The sequence below is a fragment of the Mixophyes fleayi genome, chromosome 4, assembly GCF_038048845.1.
Source record: "Mixophyes fleayi isolate aMixFle1 chromosome 4, aMixFle1.hap1, whole genome shotgun sequence".
Taxonomy (NCBI): domain Eukaryota; kingdom Metazoa; phylum Chordata; class Amphibia; order Anura; family Limnodynastidae; genus Mixophyes; species Mixophyes fleayi.
The window spans coordinates 142,661,651-142,685,400 of record NC_134405.1 but is presented as its reverse complement, the minus strand read 5'-3'; the positions used below and the strand labels follow the sequence as shown (position 1 = coordinate 142,685,400).

Genomic DNA, 23,750 nt, shown 5'->3' with positions numbered 1-23,750 from the left:
GCATTTTTTAATGTCAATAATATAAATTTTTATAATACACTAATGTTTATTTTAATATGCATGTTTATGTTAGTGATTTATTATGCAATGAATTTGCATCCATATTGCATCTGCATAATAAACTCTGATTGTGTTTTAACATTTGTAAACAAACCCCTCGCACCTCCCATATTTGCCAATACTTAACACTTTCTTATCTTTAAATAAGCGGATCTAAAGAAGGGGATCTAAAATGGGCATGTCTTTGAACTTTACGTTCCTTGTTGAATTGCAAATTTCTTAGCTCCCCGTTTGTTCTTAAAATACTCATCGCAACTTCCACACAAGATAAGTAATGAATCAGGCCTAAATACTTTTGTAGTGAATGCATAATATAATAGGAAGACAAGGTGATTTCAGTAAGAGAAAAGCATATCATGATCAAAAGTAGATTCTTGTAGCAGCAATTCTTAAAAGATTGAATGGGACATTTTTATTGCAGCAAGATGGAGGTTGCAGCAGCTTTCCTGGGCATTGATAATAGTATTAGGCACCAATAGGAAGCAACAAATCCAATTGTAAACAGGGACATTTAGTTAAGCTGGTGAGCACTGAGCTCAGGGGGATGCTGATGAATAAGATGCAGCTGCAGGGGGCGGGAGGGGTTCATATGAAGTATGTCACTCACCGGACCGTGAGTGCCCCTACGCTGGTGCGTGGCTTCCTAGCCTTTCTGCCGGCACCTATCTTGAACCGCGGCCGTCCACCATCCTGATGGACTGCGCATGCGCAGCACCCAAGAACTCTTGTGACTGTTGCTTTAATCTAATTGGTTGATCAGGCAACTCTCCCTATTTAAGGCACCTGTGCTCATTACCTCATTGCCTGATCTTGAGTCTCATTTCCTGTGAGTCTCTGAAAGTGTCTCCTGTGTTCTACTAGTGTCTTCAGATTCCTGCTGATTCCTGTTCTACTCATCGCTGGTCTCCATACCCGCTACTGTCTCCTGTGTACTACTAGTGTCTTCAGTTCCTGTGGATTCCCTGTGCTACTCATCGCTGGTTTCCATACCTGCTACAGTCTCCTGTTTCCTGCCTGTGTCCTCAGCTGGACTCTGATTACCGGATCTACTCACCTGTGGTTCCTATACTCGTCTCAGCCGTTCAGCGTCTCTGCAGTCCCTGCATCTTCCTGTGGACAGACTGTTCTACTGAATAGCGGTATGCCTATCTGTTATTGACTTTCTACGTTTACTCTGCATATCCGCTAGGACAAGTTTCCACTCTCAGCAGCGGTATCCATTCCCGCTATAGACTGTTATTGTTACGCTGTATATCTGTTTGGAATTAACCGTACTAGTCAGTCGTTATATGCATAATTGTGATTGACTATCCTTTATTGGCCTGCATATCTGTGCTGAGCAAGTCTCTACCAAGCAGCATCACACATACCGTTATAGACTTTGCTGGATACTCTGCCTATCTATTGGGATCAAGTTCCTCTGTGCTCCCAGTGTCTGCATCCTATTATCCTTTGTATGCCTCCACTCATCGACACCTGTACACATCCTCACCTATTAAGCAGTGGTACAACTTGCTGTACGCAGACCACTGACTTCCCCGCTACCTACCTGTACCTGGACAAGTCTTCTCACCATAAGCAGTGGTACAACTTGCTGTACGCAGACCACTGACTTCCCCGCTACCTACCTGCACCTGGACAAGTCTTCTCACCATAGCAGTGGTACAATTTGCTGTACGCAGACCACTGACTTCCCTACTACCTCCCCGCATCTGCTCACGTCCATCCTGATCTCCGTGTTCAAATCTGCCTTTCCACAATATCAGCTAGTCGCTGACTCATTGACCAAGATTGCTGCAAGTCACTGACTTTCCTATTATTTATTGGCATTTTCTCTCCATCTGCTGTGATATATGTTCCGCTAGTCACCCTGCTACCAGAGGACCGTTGTGTGAGCTTCACTACTCTGGTAAGCCCAGTCATCTGGTGAATTCCTGGGCAAGACTCCTAGTGCCCGTGACAAAGGAAAAACTGGTGGACGGAGGGGGCACATGCGCGACGACAGAGACTGTGGTGGGCGGAGGGGGGCGTGCGACACGCGAAAGGTGTGGGGGTGCTACAGAAGGTGGTGGGCAGAGGGGAGTGAGCAACACAGAAGATTGCCTGGTGAGTAGGCATGTGAGATAAAAGCTGGTGTGCAGGTGTAGCACATGAGACAGCTTTTTCCTCACATGCCCCCCTCACTCCCTGCAGCTTTTCCCTCTCATGCCCTCCCCCCCCCCAGCTTTTCCCTCATATGCCCCCCCTGACAGCTTTTCCCTCACATGTCTTTCCTGCACACCTTTTCTCTCAAATGCCCCTTAATCATCAGATCATTCCCCACATGCCTCCTTTTCACCAGTGTTCTCCACATTACCACATCTTCTTTCCTGATTCTCCATTACTTTCAGTAGCTACACAGGAACATGTAAAATTGCAGCAGTCAACCTCCCCTGTGTAACATGTGACTACAGCAGTCAGTCTGCCCGAGGTCACTATCATAATGTGTATTAAAAGATGTGGATTATATATGTGATATGTTCTTATAAGATTGGGATTATATATGTGGTATGTTCTTATTTCCCTATTCTTATCCTGAGCCTCCGTGCAAAGTATAGGGGTTATCCTAATGCTCAGTTCTTCCTATTGTTAATGTGGGGACTTACTGCTCTTTCAACATAGGGCCGGGGTAGATCTAGAAAATAACTTTACTGGAGGCGATTTAGGGGGGGGGGACGATTTAGTCCCCGCCCCTTTTTTGACAGGTAAGGCTGTCTACAGCTGCACTCTATGTGCAGGTCCATTCAGCAGAGACAGGCAGAGAGAGTGTGCTGCCCGGCTGTTCTGTTTTTAAAACACAATCAGAGCAGTCGGGCAGCACACTCTCCCTGCCTGTCTCTGACGAACAGCCAGCAGCAAGCCTCTGCTAGGGGGAGCGATTGACCCGATCGTACCTCCCTGGATCCGCCACTGCATAGGGCCTCCTGCAACTGGGTAAGCCAAACATTATACATATAAATAGAAATACAGGTTTATGTATACGTCAGGGTCAGCAGTTCAGTCTTACCATGTAATTTATCTGTCCAGATAGTTCAACAACAAGTCCTGGGTGCCAACAATTTAACTATCACTGTAACTGACCCCCAAACCCTCCGACTAAGATCAGTGCCCAGGATCTTGCCTCCTATTTCAAGGACAAGATTGATAAGATCAGACTTGAAATGGTATCACCTCCCTCGACTAGCAATCAGCTCAATTACTTTCCAGCCTCCTCCGACACCCTCTCTTCATTTGATCCCACAAATAAAAAGGAAGTTTCACCTCTCTTTTTATCTTCCTACTCCTCTTGTCCTCTTGATCCCATACCCTCACAAATTGGTAGTTCCGTGTCTCGTGTGATCGTTCCACCTCTGACTAAAATCTGTAATCTATCTCTCCCTACTGGTATCTTTACATCACTATTCAAGCACGCAGTGATTACTCCTGTTCTAAAAAAAAAAAATTCTGACTCAAGCTCTCTCTCTCAAATTACCGCCCCATCTATCAGCTCCCATGCCCCTCCAAACTTCTTGAGAGAATTGCCTACACTCGCCTCACACGTTTCCTTTCTGACCAAGATTGTCAATGATCTGATCACAGCTAAAACTAGAGGTGATTACTCTCTTCTAATTCTCCTGGATCTCTCTGCTGCATGTGTCTCATCATGAATTCTCAAAATAAGGCCGGTTGGATTTATTGATGTAAACAACTTTTCTCCAATGGCTGTAGTATTCTACAGCCACTGCAAAAAAGTTGTAGCACACCTCCATGTTTTACTAAGATATGTTATTGATCCCCCTAACCATTCTCAGAAGCACACCTCCATGTTTTACTAAGATATGTTATTGATCCTCCTAACCATTCTCAGAAGCACACCTCCATGTTTTACTAAGATATGTTATTGATCCTCCTAACCATTCCTTATACCTATCCCCCAGTTATTATCCTACATCCAAAAAAGTTGGCATCTCCAGCCCTCGCTGTAGTTTGTAGTCTTAATTTATCTTTATAGTCATTGTTACGTATGTTGTTCTCATAACTTTAAGCATTTTCTTGTCCATAGTGGCTACATCTTTCTTACTGTTTCAGCTGTTGTGCTCTTAGTTCCCTCAATGAAGTTTAAAAAATATATATATATATATATATATATATATATATATATATTGTGGCAATGGGAGTGGTTTGCCACAGGCCTCTCAGAGTGGAATTGGCTATAGAGCTGGCAGTCTGAAGGTAAAAGGCTGCAAACCAAGTTATATACAAGTGTAGCACTGTGCTTAGGTTCAGTTATGTACAGGTCTGAGACATGTGATAAAGTAAATGTAAAAAGTGATTTACTTGCATGCTTTAACGTGTTTGTATCCACAGCTAGCAGCAGAGCTGATAGGGTTGGCTGTACTGGATAGGCGTTACAGAGCACCTGAGGAGACAAGGTGGGAGTGTCGCCTGTCAGTCATCCAAGCCTGTGGGAGGAGACCTCTGTATTTAATCCTAAATTGTGCTCTTGTTAGGGGTGACCGACGCTGAACTAGTTGGCCAGTCAGTAGTGAGCTGGTCTGTGTCTAGTTAGCTGTAGGGTCACCAGGAGGTGCAAGCTAAAGGGGTTGCTAGCTGGTGTCATCCTGACAGAAGAAGTGTTATTTATTGTGATGCCAACAATACATATATTTGATTTAAAACAAGAAGTTTTCGTGTTGCTATCTGCTGGGTGTTCTTACAACAGAAGGTGACAAAAGTGCCACAAGAAGGGGGCGTTTTGTTACTATATATATATATATATATATATATATATATATATATAAGAGACAAACAAAATGAAAGACTAAGCTGTTTTGTGGAGGTTAAATGTGCTAAATAGATACTCATGTGAGGTGTAGATAGCACTTTCCTCTCCTACCATTTTCAGACGTATTAAGTACTTTATCTATGATGGTCCCTCTCCCCCTTGTCAATAACTTGATGTCATCAGGTTTGAACTGAGTGGCTACTAGTGGAAGACCAGCCATACAAGGAAGGACTCATAGCGGCCGCCCTCTTGAAGATGGCAGGAGTTGCAGGTCTATTAATACCAGTGTGTTTATATAGCAAATGATTACAGATAGCGGCTACATTTGCAAAATAAACCATAGCGTCTATCCCCAAACTCTAAGAAGGATATTCAGTTAGCTTCCGGGATTGCAGCTACGCGCAGCCCCTCCTTCCCGATACCGCTACACCTCAGATTTCCCTTCGCATCCCATAGGGTTGTGAAGGAAAATCTGTGATGTGCCAGTACCATAATTGCACTTTATGTTCGCGGCTGCGATCCCGGAACCTAATTGAATATGCCCTTAAGAACGTGGTGTGTTTTCCTTTTAATGAATAAAAGGATCCCCATTATTTTTGACCAGGATGGACAAGGGTTTTCATGGAAAGGTCACATCTATGTTTGCAGGCTCTCAAACATGTCGTCCAGTAAACTACAGGATAGCCAAGACCACAAAAAGCTTCAGGGCTGTGGATGTGTTATGCAGTGTCTGTCTGCATCCACTTAAATGGAATGAAATGCAATGGAGGCTATTGCATTACATTTGACAGAACAAAATGAAAAATAAACAGTATTCAAATATGACCATTTTGTAAAAATCCCTCAAAGCTCTCAAGCACTGGTTAAATTTGCATCAACCAGTTGCTTTTAAAGTACCGCAATCTGAAAGCGTTAAGTAAATTTGCCTCCCACCATTGTTGGAACAGGACCCACTATGGGATTCATAAGACTACAGCAAAACCAAAGCAGTTAGGATCAATCACTGTATAGGACAGGCAATGCCGATTTGGGAATGCTCATTCACAATGTTGGATTATTCCAATTGCTGACATGTAAACTACTAATACACTTCAGTGTGTCCTGTTTTTAAGACTCTCTAAATAGTGTCTGACAGGGAAACTCTCCTTCCATCTGAATTCAGTAGAAATCTTGCAATGTTTGTTACACTGCTCTACCTGACCCTCCATTACTACACAGGAACATGTGCAGCAGCCTCCTCCCCTGTGTACCATGTGACCACAGCAGTCACATGACCTGGTGACGTCAGTAGGTCCTCGCGATGAAGGGGATCTAGCTGTTACCGAGCAGACTGTGCTGTCTCAGGATGGAGAGGTCTCCCACGTGTTTCTCCTCAGAGGCTGACTTCTGTACGGACTGCGGCTCCGTGCTGCCTCCTCCTGGTGCTCAGGACACAGTTATGTGCCCCTGTTGCTCTCACCGTACACAAGTGACAGGTAAGAAGCAGCAGCAGCGCCATCATCTGTGTTACATCTGTACCGATAATTCTGTTTCTCTTTCAAATCCATGATCTACTCACTTGCAATCTCTTATTGGTTTCTTTTTGATTCTTGTAGTATTTTTGTGACCACATTTTGTTCTCTTTTCCAGTGTTCCTGAGCAAGTATGTGCAAACCTCGGTAGTGTTTAACAAGCTTGACGCCATTGCACTCTCTAATGAGAGTGATGAGACTGGAGTCTTAAAAGGACCCGTGGTAAGTGTCATTAGTTACCGACCTAGAGCTCCTGTTACTGTTCTCCAGGGGGTAACTAGAGGAAGAGAGGAGGCAAACTGTTCTGTACAACCAGGATACAACTGTTCTGCCATCTGTCTGCCAGGTGTTCTGTGTGGCAGAAGAAAATCATCTGAGTAGAACACTTGTCTTTCTTCCCTCTCTCTGGGAGGGCACCCATAGGACTGTAGATGGTCCAAACTCCGTCCACAAGAGCTACCCACAGGTCATGTTTTCATGATTTCTTTAATCATTCACAGATGACATCTATATCGCTGCATCAGTAATTACCCCACCTGTTTCTACAGACAGAAATCCTGTAAGCATGACAGGGACTAGGATTGAGCACTTCTACCTTAGAGGAAATAAGTGTGTAGACTGGCTTGTGTGGTTCTGATTTAACGGACCTACTTCCAAAGTTGCCACCTGCTTTATTTACATGCAGGTTAATCCATTAGCTGAAGAGCTGTACGACTTACTAAAAATGACCACCTTGGCAATGCAGTGCACCCATCCTCTGCAATAGAGGAGGCTTTGCATCGCTCCTTCTGCTGCAGCGATATTTCTTGCTTCTTAATGATCAACTGCACGTATATTCGGGCATGTGCAGCTCAGTGTATTTGAAAGGCTCCAGCTGCATAAAGCCTTTCGCAGCTTTGTAAATTGGACAAATTCTGAGGGTTGATTTGTCTAAGTGCTGTGTATGTATTGGCAGACCATTTTCTTTTAATGTTTACCAAAGTAATCTGATTACCTTAGTTTTCACTCCTAAAATTGATCAATCTCATCTAATCTATGTAATATATAAATTATATGTCCCATGTGTTTTACACATTAATGGAATTCAGAACAGAGTTTTCTTTTCTTAAAAACTTGTTGTGCTGGTTAAAATGCAAGTTGTTTTCTATACAAATGCTAGTTCTACACAAATAAGGATGCTAGCTTATCCAGACTTGTCATTACCTTGTTATGGAATGGCAAGCACGGCTAAGGGCTTGAAGGGGACTCCAATTCCCTGTACTGCTTTAGCTTAATTTTAAGTAGTAGATTCTAGGTGAAACCCATCTACTCGTTCCCGCAGAGCTTATCTCAACACATTTGGGCTGATGCAGTTTGACCCATTCAGCATGGCTAAAAGAGCTGGTTGAAAACCTGGAACTTTAAAATATATTGCTATTGATAAAAAAAACAGAAGGTTGATTGTTTGCTTTACTTAATATCAATTAGCAAATTAAATGTAGAAAAAATGTTTTGCTTCCTAAGAAACAGCATTGAACATGTAATAGGTATTTAAGTGTGAAAGTAATAAATGGGATAGATGTGATTCTGAACAAAAAATAGCATTTTTTTCCTTCCAGGAAAGTTTAGGGCAGTTCGAGAGGGACTTAACCTAGTTTTCTGCATGAGAAAAAAATAAAAATATAATCTCCAAGAACAGATTAAAATTCCCTGTGTGCACCTACCTGTTCTTTCTATTTTCTTACTGGGATTTTGAGTTGTATTGCAATGGAACAGACCTATTGCAGCTGTCACAAAACCAAATTAGACTCTATAACAACACAAATACTTCGACAAGTTGATTAGTCTGAACATGTCACAATATTGTGTGCTCTAAGTACGCCCAAAATAATGTAGTAACTAACTAATCTTGCACGTCAGTTGAACATCTTGCAGTGATGTCATTTTAGATGAAAGCAAATAAAACTATACAGAAAATTATTGGCAACAATAACTTCTGATTGTTAACATAAGGCATTTTGATGGGGTTATTTAAAATTTCATGTGAACATTGTTCATTAGCACATTAAACTACTTGTGTTTTGCATATGTTGAGGTATCTAACACTTTGTTCCTCTCAGCTTGATAGACGCTGCTCCCGCTGTGGGTGTGAGAAGATGGTCTATCATACAAGACAGATGCGCTCAGCAGATGAGGGACAGACTGTATTTTTTACCTGTGTACAGTGTCGGTGAGTACAGCTACATATGTTATATCTTGTGTATGAGCAGATGTGTATTTTGTTTTTAATTTTCAACTTCTATATAAACTTGATGGTTCTTCAGATACTAATAAGTTTTAAAGAAACATAAATGCTTGTTTGGACTAAATAAAATGCATTTGATGCAGTATACTTTTGCTTCAGCCTGATTTCTCTTTAAAGTGATGTCTCTTTGTCTTCCTCTTCAGCTTCCAGGAGAAAGAAGATTCTTGATGCTGTTTCCCAGCGTATTTCATGTCCTTTGAGGTCCTCGGTCATTTTTCTTTGTAAATAAAGTATTTTTGTTAACATTTCTATCTTTATTGTGAAATGCATGTACACATCTTCCGCTAATATGAAGCGTGTAGCTCTTGTATCACAACCTGAAAAGAATGTATCTATCTATTTTTGAAGGCAAGGTGTGTACAAAAGGCTTAATTTGGAGGTAGAAGAAAATGTCATTGATATGGGCTGTCTTAGATATATTGGAACGTTCACATTCCCTAAAAAGTGACAAACGTCAGCATCTTTGTTTATTTGTAGGATACCACAATACTCTGCAGCACAGTGGGGAAATTCAGGTATACATAAATAACAGAAGAGAAACATACAAGGTTGATTAAGAGGTGCAGTCATGAGAACAAAGAGAACAGGGGGACCTGCTTGTGAGAGTTTACAACCTAGAGGGAGAAGGCAATGCTGAGATGAGAAGTGAGTGGGACTACTAAACTAAACTGTGGGTTTGAAAAAGTGGAGATGTTGCCTATAGCAACCAGTCAGATTCTAGCTTTCATTTTGTAGAAAATAAATAACTAGAATCTGATTGGCTACTTTAGGCAACATCTCCACCTTTTCAAACCCGCAGTTTACTAAATATACCCCGAGTGTCATTGACTTTAGTAAAGAGGTAGATTTTGAGATTGCATTAAAAATTGTAGAAGCGTTATCACGTGAGTTAGGGAGTTCAATAAGTTGGGAGCAGCATGGAGGAGGGAGTGAGAAGTGGTAATCAGGGAAAAGGACCTAATTGGAAGGAAAGTATCTTATGAGGAGGTCAGAGTTGTTTGATGGTTAGGTGTTTGGTATGTGTGAGTAGTTTGAATTGGACTCTGAAGGCTAGCTGAGAGAGGAAGCTGGGTCTCAGTTTGGCATTTATGATGCATTGAAGTAGGGACAGACAGAATGGGAGATGAGTGTAGGGGTGTTTGTGGATAATGTTTCAAAGGAAAAGGCGACAGGGCAGCTAAAGGGAATGGATGACAGGAGTAAAGCAGAAAGTGATGTCGAGGATGGCACTTAAGGCAGCAGGCTTGGGAGACTGATGTCATTGATAAGGTGGGTGCTGACACTGGGAGAAAGGTGTTGAGTTCAGTTTTGGACATGTTCATCTTTGGCTAGTGTTGGGGCATCCATATGGAGATGGTGGAAAGACAAATGGACACAAGATAGTACAGGGGAGAGTTGGTAATGGAGTTTGAATGAGCTAATTAGTTTACCATGGGAAGAGGTGAGAAAATCATGGTACTGTGAACTGAACCTTGTGTGACCCCAACAGATGGTAATTGAAGGAAGGATATGCCAGAAGTAGAAACGGTGATGGAGCATTTAGAAAGACAAGAGGTGACCCAGGAGAGAACTGTGATGTGAAGGTCAGTAAAGAAGGTGATTATGTAGAAAGCAGTACAGTGGTGCAGGAGGATGTGAATGGTGAATTGAGTAGATCATTTTAGTGAAGGCAGTCTTTTGGAGTGTTGAGGGTGAAAGCCACATTACAGAGGGTCGAGGAGGAGGAGATTACTGTACTGCTCCAGTAGTTTGGAAGCCATGGGGAGGAGAGAAGTAAGGCAATATTTGGAGAGAGACTTTGTCGAGTAAGAGTTTTTTTTCAGCATATGAAGTAGAAGGGAATGTGCCAATGGGGAGGGACACGTTGAAGATGTGCGCTAGGTATGGGCAAACATTGGGAGGAGGGAGCAGAGAGCTGAAAGGGGCAGGTTGTGGGGTAAGGAATGCATAAAGTCCAGTAATGCCATTTGTGGTGTGTGGGTTTTTTAATCTTCTATATGGACAGGCCTAGGCAATTTCGAAGTCAGCAAATTGGATAAAGTCATTTCAATTAATATCTAGCAAACTTGGTTGTCTTTGTCTGAAAATTATGCCAAGCACGCTACGGCGCGGAGAAGCATATCCAGCCCCAAACATGTGGCAATAACAAGTTTTACACATTTACACGCATTCACACGAAAATAATCATTTGTAATTAGGACACATTAATTGTAGTTGCAAAACATAGTTATTTATGTCGAAATGTAGCAATATTTATGTTTAATATTATAAGTTATATACATGTTAGTGAAATCAAAGGTTCAGGTTGCAAAAAATGTCATGTTTAGTATCATTTTAATCCCGTATTCATCCGCAGTTGTCCACTTCATTCGCTGAAGGGATCACACATTGCATACTCTAGTTAGCGATGTTGGGGAATAAATGTTTAAAATGATACTGCCTGTATAATGTAAATAGACTAGTTTAAACTGGATTCTTGGCGGGAAACTCGGAGTGCATCCCCTGGAGAGCTGACCCCCACCTTTTGGATATTTTGGTTTCAACTGGCCTATGACCTGCATTACACTGGGCCCTCCTGAAGCCTGGACCAATAGAAGCAAGCCACATCATCTGCATTGTTGTACTGTATTCACTGACTGTATATAAGCAGGCGCTCTGGACCTAGTGGCCAGTCTACTTGACCACAGCCTTCAGACCTGAATGACTGTACACTGGATCCAGAGCGCCTGCGATAAGTAACAGCTGTACTTATTTTATTCTGACTTGTTGTTCTGCTACTTTTGGCTATTAAATCACATTGTGCTTTGGAACCACATATCAGCAATCGACAATCGTTATTGGATAGCAACTAGACGTGCATAACAGCAACAAGGGGTGCTTCAACTCATTCAGCTACGCATTTGCAGCAGGTACTGCTCAGTCACTAAACGGTATAAACTTTGTGATTTTTTTTTTTGTTTGTTTGTTTTTTTTTTTTTGTATTGAAACATATTTTGCTGTCCATTGAACAGTAAATCTGAGCAATTGCTTTATTGCAGGTAAAATGTTTATGTTCCTCAGTCTTTATAATAGACTTACGTGAAGTAAGTTTTTGGCGAGAAACCCTTTAAGCTCTGGCACCTCCATCTCAATGTGGTAAATAGCCTGTTATGCTGTAGTAAATCCATGGTTATGGCACCTCTGCATTTTCATTTAAGCTATGGCTAAGGTAACAAAACAGCATGTTCTCTTGTGCCTGGGCGCTCTAAATGCAAGTAACCAGTTCTAATGAGGTACTGGATGCTATTACACTGGAAACAGCCCTCATTCACAGCTAGTATCCACTAGAAGAGCACTGAACGAGGTACATGCTCCTGTTATGAGGAAGCATTTTTAATAGTTACCTTGTCCAATTCTACTAATAATTTCTGTTTTAACAGTTTTATATTTCTGAAATCATACACGTAATGCCAGGTACGTTGGTCTGTAAAATACAAATTAATTTAGTATGATCAGTAAAGTTAAATTTAGAGATTGTATCCATTTATCAAAATAGCAGTGGTCTTTAACCCAGTCAACAAACCAAATTAACAGTGCATGTTATCTGAATCTCTTCACAGGAGCACAACTGAAATAATTGGTGTCCCACAAAACTGTCATATGCAAAAATTGAGGACCTTGTGCATTAAAGTGAAGTAGGGCAACTGTAATATGACCACACAAGATGGTCATTCCATTGCCGAAATATTAGAGTCCAGTGCTAAAAGTGGAAGTAACAACCGAAGCAAGTGTTCAAAAGCACATTAACATGTCTTTAAGTAAGATCCATCCTATTCCACTCCCTGTATATGAGCTATGCATCTATCCGTGCATTCTGATTCCCCTTTATAGCAATAAAAAATGTCACCCTACTGGTTATTTAAAGTTTTCGACACAAAAACAAACTGTTAAAGCTGCACTTCTACCTACATATTATGTGTGTGACGGGATCACTGATAAATAACTTATTTATGGCTGGATCATGTAGAAATAGTTTATTGTAGAAATGTATTTCAATCAGAGGTGCAGGCACCAATGTATAATTTGAAATGCACTTATCGTGTTACATTGGGATGTGTTTTGTATGCAAGTGTCATTGTTTGGGTTTGTATCTTTCCTAGAGGAAGTCTGTTTTCTGATAGCAGGAAATGTTAAGTAAGTCTTTATGTGAAGAGACAAAAACCTATTTAGCCTGTATATCCAGCAGGGGGCACTGTCTGGCAATACTAGATCTAAGATAATGCAAGCATCAAGTTTTAGCACATAACAGAGAAGTGTAAATATTGTTAGCTTTGCATTGCAGCTAAATCCATATTTGGGTAAACAAATTGCATCCTGATTCTAAAAATAGCCCATGATGCTGTGTTCAAATCGGTATTAAAAAGCCCTGTCTTGTATTGAAAATTGTTCTTTCTTGCTTCATCTGACCTGTTCCTGGTACCTTCAACCAGTCTGAAGCAAGTGATGTTTATTTGCTCAAAGACCTGCTTGGAAAACTTCTCTATCCCTGTGACCTACAGATTAGACCCAAAATCTAATCCGTTCCCGGCTGTTTCAGAGGTTTGGACCCAGCTTTTCCGGTACCACTGCTCTGCCCGCTACTCAGCAGCTCTGGCCAGTGTGATAGGCCAGGAGGGATCCATGCACAGCATCCCTGATCCATAGTAAGAGATCAGGAGTACCAGCCCAGGTACGCCAGTAACGGGGTACACTCGCAGCATCAGTTACTCAGAAGAAACCCGATACTGGATGCCGGTAAGGAGTCCAGTGGTGGCAGCATTTGTAAGCCCCCTCCTACTGCGGTTAGAGGGCGCATTTGGAATAACAAAAGGGAACGGTGGCAAAGTAAGCCCAGTCGGTTCCCAGCTGTCTAAAGAAAGTATTCATATGAATTAAACCTTTTGACTTGCTAGATTTCCTGTGTCTAAAAACAAGATGCAGGACATCACAGAATTTTTAAGATATCACAGATAAGAGTAAATATTGTTAGCTTTGCAATGCATGTAAATCCATGTTTGTGTAAACACATTGCATCCTAATTCTAAAAATAGCTTGTGTCCAAATTAGTATAAAAAGCACTGTCTTGTACACTGAAATGTACCCTTTTGATGTTCCATCTGACCTGATCACCTGGTACCTTCAACCAGTGTTAGAGCAAATAAATATCACTTGCTTTAAAGACCTGCTTGAAAACATCTTCAATATTGCTGTATTCCTGTGACCTGCAGATTAGACCCTAAATCTAATCCATTCTCTGGCTGCTTCTGAGGTTGGATCCAGCATTTCGGGTACCACCGCTCAGCCTGCTACCCTGCAGCTCTGGTCAGTGTGATAGGCCAGGGGGGATCCACCCACAGCAATCCTGATCCATAGTAAGAGGTCCGGAGTACCAGCCCAGGTACACCAGCAAGAGGGTACCCCAGCAGTGACAGTTACCCATAAAGGAGCCCAGTGGTGGCAGCAGGCTCCTCCTACTGTGGCAGGAGGGACATATTCGGAATAACGAAAAAGGACGGTAGCAAAGTAAGCCCAGCCGGTTCCCAGCAACAACAGACAGGGTGGCATAGGGGGTCCATCCTGCTACAGAATATGGGTAGACTGTGGTCATACAGGGATGCACTTAGTCAGCAACAGTACTCTGGTAGACTGTGGTATTTACACAAAGCTCAATTGGTATTAAAGGACATAAAGTGTGCCAAGTAAATGTTCCTCACAACATTACACCACCAGCAGCCTGCCTTGTGTATACAAGGCAGGATTGATTCATGTTGTTTACAGCAAACTTTGTTGCATGTTGCAGCAGAAATCAAGACTTTTCAGACCAGTCAACATTTTTCCAATATTCAACTGTTCAGTTTTGGGGAGTCTGAGACCACTGTAGCCTCAGTTTCCTGTTCTTAGCTGACTGGAGTGGAACCTGGTGTGGTGTTCTGCTTCAATGGTCGATATTCTGTGCAATCAAAGATGCTCTTCTGCATACCACTGTTGTAGTGCATGGTTAATTGAGTTATTGTCATCTTGTCCTCCTGAACCAGTCTGACCATTATCTTCTGACTTCTTTCAATAACAAGGCATTTTTACCCACAGAACTGCTCCTCACTGAATGTTTTATGTTGTGGGCAGCACGGTGGCGTAGTGGTAGCACTTCTGCCTCACAGCACTGGGGTCATGAGTTCAATTCCCGACCATGGCCTTATCTGTGTGGAGTTTGTATGTTCTCCCTGTGTTTCCTCCGGGTGCTCCGGTTTCCTCCCACACTCCAAAAAACATACTAGTAGGTTAATTGGCTGCTATCAAAATTGACCCTCTGTCTGTCTGTCTCCCTCTCTGTCTGTGTGTGAGTGTGTGTCTATATTGGGGAATTTAGACTGTGAGCTCCAGTGGGGCAGGGACAGATGTGAATGAGTTCTCTGTACAGCGCTGCGGAATCAGTGGCGCTATATAAATAAATGGTGATGATGATGTTTTGTGCACCATCCTCTGTAAAATTTAAAGACTGTTGTGCGTAAAAATCCCAGGAGATCAGCAGTTTCTGAGATACTTAAACCACCCCCATCTGGCACCAACAATCATTACACGGTCAAAGTCACTAAGATCACATTTCTTCTTCCATTGGTGTTTGGTCCGTGTTTGGTCTTGACCATGGCTGCATTCTTCTATGTATTGAGATTTTTCCATATGATTGGCTGATTAAATGTTTGCATTAATGAGCAGGGGAACAGGTGTACCTAATAAAGTGTCCACTGTTTTATAAACATCTTTAGATTTTTAGTGATTCAATTGGGCCTTATGTGGTCCTCATGTACAGCGATTGGTAGAGTCTTACTATTATGTCATTCATTGTTAATTTGATTTGTTTTATATAGTCAATATTTTATTTATTATATAAAAATAGAATAATGTAAGTGTTGTGTTCGATATTTTTTGTATACCTTTTGAGTGGAGAATTACTGATTTGGTATAAAGTTTGTGGTTTTTTTGCCATTCTTTCTTTAAGCAGAGTGCATTATATACATGAGGTGTGCCCCTACAGAAACGCTTACATCTATAAGAAACACATTAGACATTTGTTTGCTTCTTGTCTGTGCCATATGGAGTAAAATAAAGTTTTTGTTTTTTACCTTGCACTATTTTTGTTTCTTTACAACCGAGTGTGAAGTTTATTTTTAATTTTTAGGATGAAAGAATCTAAAGAAATATTGTCTAGCGCAACTTACACAACAATAGTAAATGTGGTATAGTTTTAACACAGATTTGTATCTTTAAAAATGGCCACACATGGGCTAACCATTCAACTTGGAACGAGCGCAGAATGACACCATCAGTGCCAACGTGTCAATGGCAATCAGAAAGAACAGAAGCTGGATTCATGTTGTGGTCACTACATTCATTACTTTACAAAGGATGTGCCAATTTATTTGCCCACTATCAAGAGGGAAAAAAATAACAATTTAGATATAGCATTTTAGAACATTATACAAGCTTACATTTTTTTCTCCCATTAGGACAACCTAAATATTTTGGTTTATTATAGGCATTCAGCAAATACTAGGAACTGTACATTTCCGGTTGACCAATTAGTCTCTGTAAGTGTAATCCCTGCATATTCACAATTGCCCAGGCACGGCTGCTCGGAGAATAGAACTAGCGGTACTGTAGCAGAAAGTGGGCCTTGGGGGAAGGGGCTCTGATGTTTTACTTGGTAGAGGAATGTTGAATTTTAAGGAAAGTTTTTTAAAAATAAAATAAAATATATATATATATATATATATATATATATATTATATATATAAAAGCAAATTTGTGAATCCATATGTGGGACTGCCTATTTGTTCCTGAGGATTTCTCACTGTTAACTTATAACTCTCAATTACCACAGTAGGAGAATCTCCGGCAGAGCTTATGATGTACTTTGTACAAGTATTTATTTGCTATGCATTTGCTTTCACTCTGATTCTCCAGATAATATGTTACCAGCATTACTGTTCACACCAGTATACCTGCAGAGACTTATCAGTACCCTAGTGATTTTTACGGTATCTACGTAATATAATATTACTGGTTGGGACAGTTGTTCCTAATTCATAATCCGTGCTGATATATATATCGTGAGACACAGTTTCTGTATGAAGCTTGTAGTGGTGTATGATCTTACAGATTTGTTAAGGATCTATGTATGCTTCTTTTGGTTTTATATTTATTATTTATAAATTTCGATATTAATATTATTATTGGATATCGATGTCTGTGATTAACTTTTTCTTTTTATTTTGCTTCTATTTAATTTTTGAGGCTTTTTTGTCAATTTTCATAGTCCAGACCTATTAGCGCTGTTTTTGTGTTTAGTTTTGCTAATTTATATATGATGATTGCTGCCATTTGTAACAGCTGCTGAAGTCCTGGTGATATATTGAGCACCTTTTAAGATTTTTTTGTTATAGTATCTTGTGTGTTATTAAAATGCAGAGATGGATGACGGCAAACATCTCAGGGCACTTGTCCTTTCTTCTGTGCAATCTCTTGCCTGTGCCAATCTTGTCCAAGTGAAGCCACTCTTGGTGGGGTGTACATACATATTCAGCAAAGCATTTTTGTTACAATTCCATGTGACAAATCACGTGGGCAGTAATAGCGATAGAGGCTATAGTTATAGAACTAGTAAAATAGCAAGGAACAGGCTTAGTCGACATCCCTTTTATTCACATTTTAAAATCCTTTCTAAAGAGAGAGAAATATAGTGAAGTAACATTGGTATCTTCTTCAAACAGACCCACTATTAAAAAATGAAAGCAAAATTCAGAGCCACAGATAGATACAATGTAGAGATGGCAGTCTAGGGCCAGGATTGTCCACGAAGATTATACATTTTTCCAATCTAGAAGAGGAAAAAGAAGAGGAAAAAACCATTTACCATCAATGGTTTCTATATATGTGTCTGTGTGGGCTGCTAAATGTTAGCAAAACCATTTGTCCCCTTAATGATTCCATAACATAAAATGGCTATAAGAAATGCTTGCAGTGATACATTAGTCTCACAGCACTTCAAAGCACTGGGCCGCAATGTTTTACATCTAAGAGATCAGCGATAGCTTATATGGAACCATTAAGAAGAGGGAGAGATAGATCCTTCTCTTGCAGCGTTTCAGTTGGTAGAGTCATGACTGTGTTGGTCAGAAGAGCCTTAATGAGAGACTGGACTTTACCTCTTTCCTCTATGGCTGACAATTCTGACTTCTGGACCAATAAGGAGAATGGCTTAATATGATAACCTCAATAAGAGAAACAGTTATATTAAGTCCTTTTGATTTGATTTGATGTTCACTGATTATATGGGGCATATTCAATTGTTGGCGTTACTCAGAAAAGTAGCGCGGCGTGTGCACTATTACCGTCATTACGGTAATATTTTTAACACCACAGGAAACACCAACAATTGACTATGCCCCTGTGAGTTAATTATTTTTATTATAAGTTTTGTACCGTATTCACCCAAAAATTTGTTTAACTTTTAAAGCTATAACTAATATGGCTAGCAGGGCTGCACTTCGATGTAATGAGGTTGTTCAAATTTTAGAATATTTTGTACTTTGAGCAAGTGCTTTTGTGGTTCATGTACTATGAACTGTTTATATGTTTACATGTGATTTTTTACATGGGATTGTGATGAAAATGTTTTGTTGTGTATATATATATATATATATACACACACCACTCCGCGTGGCTTCACTTGGATAAGAATTGTGTTTGTTAAAATCTAGTTGGGGGCATTTAAGAAGATTGTTGTTGGATGAGGTTATGGAGATATCACTGCAGAAAGGGCAAGTGCCCTGAAACGTTTGTTGTCATCTGTCTGCATTGTCATAACCAGTTGGGTCAATGTATTACAATTCTCTTGAATGAACTTATCCTGTGTGTTACTTTTTGTGTTCATGTAAAATATAACTTTTCTTTAAGGGGTTAGTCTTAATAACCAAGCTGTAATAAAAAAACACATGAGACATGAGACTGGGGATAGCTAAAAGCTCCATATCCACCAAACTTAAAGAAACCTCTTATAAAATCTATTACCGTTGGTATTATACCCCTACTCGACTCCACAGCATGTTTCCCTCTTCTTCACCTTATTGTTGGAGGGGTTGTGGCCACAGGGGAACTATGCTCCATATATGGTGGACCTGCCCAATTATCTCCTCCTTCTGGGATGTGGTTTGTGGCATTCTAAACTCTCTATTTGAGGCTCCCGTTGCAAAGGACCCCTGGGTGTTTCTACTATGCTATCCTCCTCCAGAGCTTGACAAATTTTCCAAAAAACTAGCTTCACATATACTGACAGCGGCTAAATCCCTTATCGCGCTAAACTGGAAAAAAACGTCCCCTCCCTCTCTAACAGCCCTTAAAAAACAAATCTGGCATGTCGCAGCCATGGAACAGATTACCTATTACCTCCATGATAGAGGCCATGTTTTTAACCAGGTTTGGGCTCCTTGGCAGTTTGTGGAAAGCTTGCGTCCCCCTAACAATTAGCCCCGTGATAAGGACCCATGTGGGGTAAGTCCAGCTCCCTTATACGCTTTTCCCCCTTATCTTCTTGAGTCGTCTACACACTCTCCACCCCCTGAGCTCTTTCATATACCTGCTTTGTGGTCTCCCCCCCCCCCTCCTCTCTGACTCCCTTCCCCCCACTCCCACATTTCACACTTTCACTACAGTTATATACAATTTGATACCGCATATAAAATTGTAAAAATGGTTGTCTCATTATAAGCTTCTATGTACATGTTGATTCAATTGTTCTGACTGTTTTTGTACGTCTGTTCAATAATAACAGTCTTATTCCCTGTATTTGCTTATATGACCAACCAAAATAAAGAATTTAAAAAAAAAACAAAAAAAAAACACATGAGCAATTTTAAACTAATCAGTTATGTACTGGTATAAACATTTTCTGCAAACGTGATATATACTCAGATATAATGTTGATGGCAAATTAAAATCATTTATCATTAATTTTCAGGACAGATCTTTGCTTTTTTTTCCCCCCAAGTTCCTGCTACTCATTCTTCACAATCATTGTTTCTACCCTTACGCCAGGACTTTCCCTACCACTTTGTTCTGAAACTAAAGGGGGTGTTCATTCAAAGCAAAATGTCTCAAGATAACAACTATTGCTCTATACAACATGGAAATATACCTGCATTTCTGCCTTCTATGCCCTTCTAATGGGTGTGATTCGAATGTGACACTTTGGGCACAGTGACATGTGGTTAGTGATGACACTAACCAGCTGCATACGTTTTCCTCCAATTCTTGTGCCTTATTAGTAAAATAACACTAAGGGGTAAATGTATCAAGCTGAGAGTTTTCAGCGGGTTTGAACAGTAGAGTTGTTGCCTATAGCAACCAATCAGATTCTAGCTGTCATTTTGTAGAATGTACTAAATAAATGATAGCTAGAATCTGATTGGTTTTTCAAACCCGCCGGAAAACTCTCAGCTTGATACATTTACCCCTAAACGTTACTTTATAGGAGGAAATGGAAAGTATGTGGAGTATGAGAAGAGAGGCAACAAACCATGCTGCCTGCAAGTAATATTCTAAACACATTTGCCAACCGCAGAGGTAGTGACACTTGTATCCTCAAGCTTTCTGGAACACTCATTTCTACTATGCTGTAGATAAACCAGTAAAATCTTTGGGTGGACATTTAGCTTTACTTATTCTAGAAATTACTCCCTTTGCAATTCTTGATAAAAATCATTAATATTATATTAATTATTTTTTTTGGGGGGTGGGGTATCTTTTTGGTTAAAGCTACCTAGCTTTATGGCAAGCACATTATGGTTTTGCCAAGATGCAAAATTAAACCTAGCTGGATTCACTCCTAGCTCTAAATGAGGTCCTGTGACTGTAGGAGGAACTTGGGGCCTAATTCATTAAGGATCTTAACTTAAGAAACTTCTTATTTCAGTCTGCTGGACAAAACCATGTTACAATATAAGGGGTGAAAATTAGTATTCTGTTTTGCACATAAGTTAAATACTGACTGTTTTTTCATGTAGCACACAAATACTTGATAGCTTATTTGTACACTGAAATTTAAAGTTGATATTTGTGTGCTACATGTAAAAACAGTCAGTATTTAACTTATGTGCAAAACAGAATACTAATTTGCACCCCTTACATTGTAACATAGTTTTGCCAGGAGACTGAAATAAGAAGTTTCTTAAGTTAAGATCCTTAATGAATCAGGCCCTTGGTGTTCATGTCTGTGTCTTTGACATGATCACATTACGTAACAAAGAATTGGATGCCTTTCACACAAGTAAAAGTAGCTGTAATTACTAAAGACTTTTACAAGGGTGATCGATACAGAGAATATATCCGATTGCCAATTTTTGGGCTCAACAAAGATTTTTTTTACCCCTGGGAGACATAACTGGCAACTGTCACACAGGGTTTTTTGTTTTGCCTTCTTGCGTTGGGTTGTATTGGAAAGCACTAGTCCTGATAGATATTAAAAATATTTTTGTGTTACCTGGCCTGTCCATGGAATTAATATCAAGTTTTAACAATATATTTAAAGATAGAATTATGTTTTTAAGCCTCATTTATTAAACAAGGGTACTCCAATGTCTGTGAGACTATTTTCCAAGTTTTTTTGGTCACAGGTCTGTGGGCATCTTGTAGCTATTTAATTTTGCTTCTGCAGCAGAGGTAGAGGCAGCTTATATTACATGTCAAAAAATAAGGATCTTTGCGCTGAATAACTAATCATCAATTACCACTGGTTAGTAGCTACTGATCAGAAAATAGATATTTTTTAACTTTAATAACATGGGAGGGATTTTGCTTCTACCAACAATAAATATGTACAGGTATTTAGATAAATCTGTGTATACTGTAATATTCTAGTCTGGGACACAGCATCATTTCATATCTCTTTTCTTCAACTACAATAATAGTGTGTATTGTATTTGTTATAACTTTGTCATATCTTGCATAGGACTTGTCTCCAGTAATATTGGTTGTTTATATTACAACAAACTAGTCACATGACACAGGAATTGATGCTGTCTTTGGAACACAGTGCCTGAAGATCACTGATACGTTTCAAAAATACGGACATTGGTGAACAGCTATACTGGAGATGGGATCACAGTTACTGTAGAATAAATGCAAATACTACTACTACAAAGGCACTTTTGTTCCAGATATTTTGACCTGCAGCCCTCTCCTTTACAACTCTAGGAAATCAATATTTGTTTTCACCCTGTAAACCTAGTCTAGCGCGATCATTTATTAAAGAACAGCTGTTTTCCTCCTAAGAAAGCCTCCATTCTCCCTAGTAGCAGTCTGGAAGGGACAACGTCCTTTACCTCATGATCCTTGTTGGCACCGCCACAGACACTATCTGAGCTATACATGCATTGGGGAAGTGGATCCTTGAGGTAAAATTCAAACAGTTTGGTTGGAACTCTGTGGCTTTCGCTGCTTCACCCCAATCGACAACTGATGTAAGTTTTACCTATTGGTTCCATGCCTCCAGCCTCGGCAGGGCCTATAAAAGTCCTCGATCATTCACAACATTAACAGAAATGTTACACAGCTTATATTATAGAGAGAGAGAAATAATCATAATACTGTAATATTGAAGTGATAATAAACTCTGGCTACTCATACAGCAATACTGATCTCACTTCCCTGTGTATTTTATTTAATATTATGAGTGGGAATGTAAGCATATTGTTTTCTTGAAATACCAGCCATACTTTTTTTTTTTTTTTTTTTAAATCGCTGTCAGCCTTATATAATACTTTTAGAGGATAATTCCACCCCAAATTTAACTCTGGGTGGAACAGAGATAAAATACCAAATGTTACTTACAAACGCTCTATAGATTTGGCAGGGCTCTTAATGTGACCAACAGTCCTCCCACCGTATGGATGGGACCTGTTTGGGGTTGTTAAAGCACCTTCCCCATGAACACCTCATCGGCATGAATGGTAAGATCTATGTGAAGGGTGTCGGTGAGAAGGTAGGTTCTACTGCTTGTGACCATTACACATAGCAGGGGACGAGCTGCATCGCTGTTAAGTCACATTTGGTGTTTAATTTTTCTCACTTAATTCCTCCCAAGAAGTAGGTATTAGTTTGGGATGGCCAAAACTTAAGTAATAGATGTACTTATCAGAAAGTAGTTGTGGTGGAATATTAGATCATCTAGACACGTCAGAATCATTGTTATATTTATATATTAAGATGAAAACTCCTGTCCATATCTAGTTGATTGGCAAATGACTACAGTAATAAACTGAACACAACATGTAGCTGTAGCTTTGATGTCAGAGAGAAATATTTTATAATGTTTTGGGAAATAAAAGGAAAATTTAACAATCTGCTTTCCAACAATGTAGTAAGCTGACACGGTGTAATAATTCATTGGTATCAATAAATACCTGTCTCATTTGTCTGAGGGATTTTGGAGGGTATTTAAAGTGGCGTATGTATAATATATATAATTAAATTATACACACACATATACAGATAAGACATTGAGAAAATATTTTAAAGGTTCATATCTAAAGCTGGGTAAACACTACTGTTTTCGTCCAATAATCGGCTCAAACAGCCGACATACGACCGCTCGTTCAAAAGTCGAGTCAGTGTGTGCAGTGACACGATGGTCCATGTCTGCCCAATGGACGATTGTCGCCTCATTTGGTTGGTCGTACCGTTTAATATTTTCGTTCCAATCTCGTTTCCGCTGCGTAGTGTGTAGAAACTTCCAACCGATCCACAACAGTGAGTACGAAATTACAGTCATTGCTCACGACAACATGGCTGTAAAAAGTCGCTAAAGGAATGTCCGCTCTTCCCTTTATCGTCCTAAACAAGGCTAGTGTGTATGCAGTCCATGGACCGAGCGATTGGACCATCGATCGCATGTAAAATCGCTCAGCATAAAAAGTTGGTCGAAATTTCTGTAGTGTGTACCCAGCTTAAGAGAGTAAGAGCTCTGTAACATGACAAGTTCATTTGGCATCATCTTCAAAGAAAAAAGTCTGCTCCTATA

The 23,750-nt window shown here is 40.2% G+C and overlaps 1 protein-coding gene across 2 annotated transcripts; it reads left to right on the top strand.

Annotated features, from left to right (window-relative positions):
• The first annotated feature begins 6,135 nt into the window (after window positions 1-6,135).
• On the top strand, window positions 6,136-11,674 carry POLR1H (RNA polymerase I subunit H). 2 transcript variants are annotated; one of them, XR_012691299.1, is made up of 5 exons: window positions 6,136-6,339; window positions 6,494-6,597; window positions 8,475-8,584; window positions 8,803-8,880; window positions 10,149-11,674. XR_012691299.1 is itself a non-coding variant. In XM_075208526.1 (4 exons), exons 1-4 carry the CDS (start codon window positions 6,210-6,212, stop codon window positions 8,825-8,827), a joined length of 369 nt encoding a protein of 122 aa, XP_075064627.1. In that variant the 5' UTR covers window positions 6,136-6,209; the 3' UTR covers window positions 8,828-8,904. The 2 variants fall into 2 exon arrangements, 1 of the variants encoding a protein (XP_075064627.1); XM_075208526.1 differs by lacking the exon at window positions 10,149-11,674 and having other exon boundaries at window positions 8,803-8,904.
• Window positions 11,675-23,750: the final 12,076 nt, after the last annotated feature.

Bases quoted from the DNA above. Each gene is read 5' to 3' on its own strand.
- POLR1H (XM_075208526.1), top strand. From the start codon at position 6,210: ATGGAGAGGTCTCCCACGTGTTTCTCCTCAGAGGCTGACTTCTGTACG. The intron at 6,598-8,474 runs GTAAGTGTCATT...TGTTCCTCTCAG, and splicing joins GAGTCTTAAAAGGACCCGTG to CTTGATAGACGCTGCTCCCG. The intron at 8,585-8,802 runs GTGAGTACAGCT...CTTCCTCTTCAG, and splicing joins TTTACCTGTGTACAGTGTCG to CTTCCAGGAGAAAGAAGATT.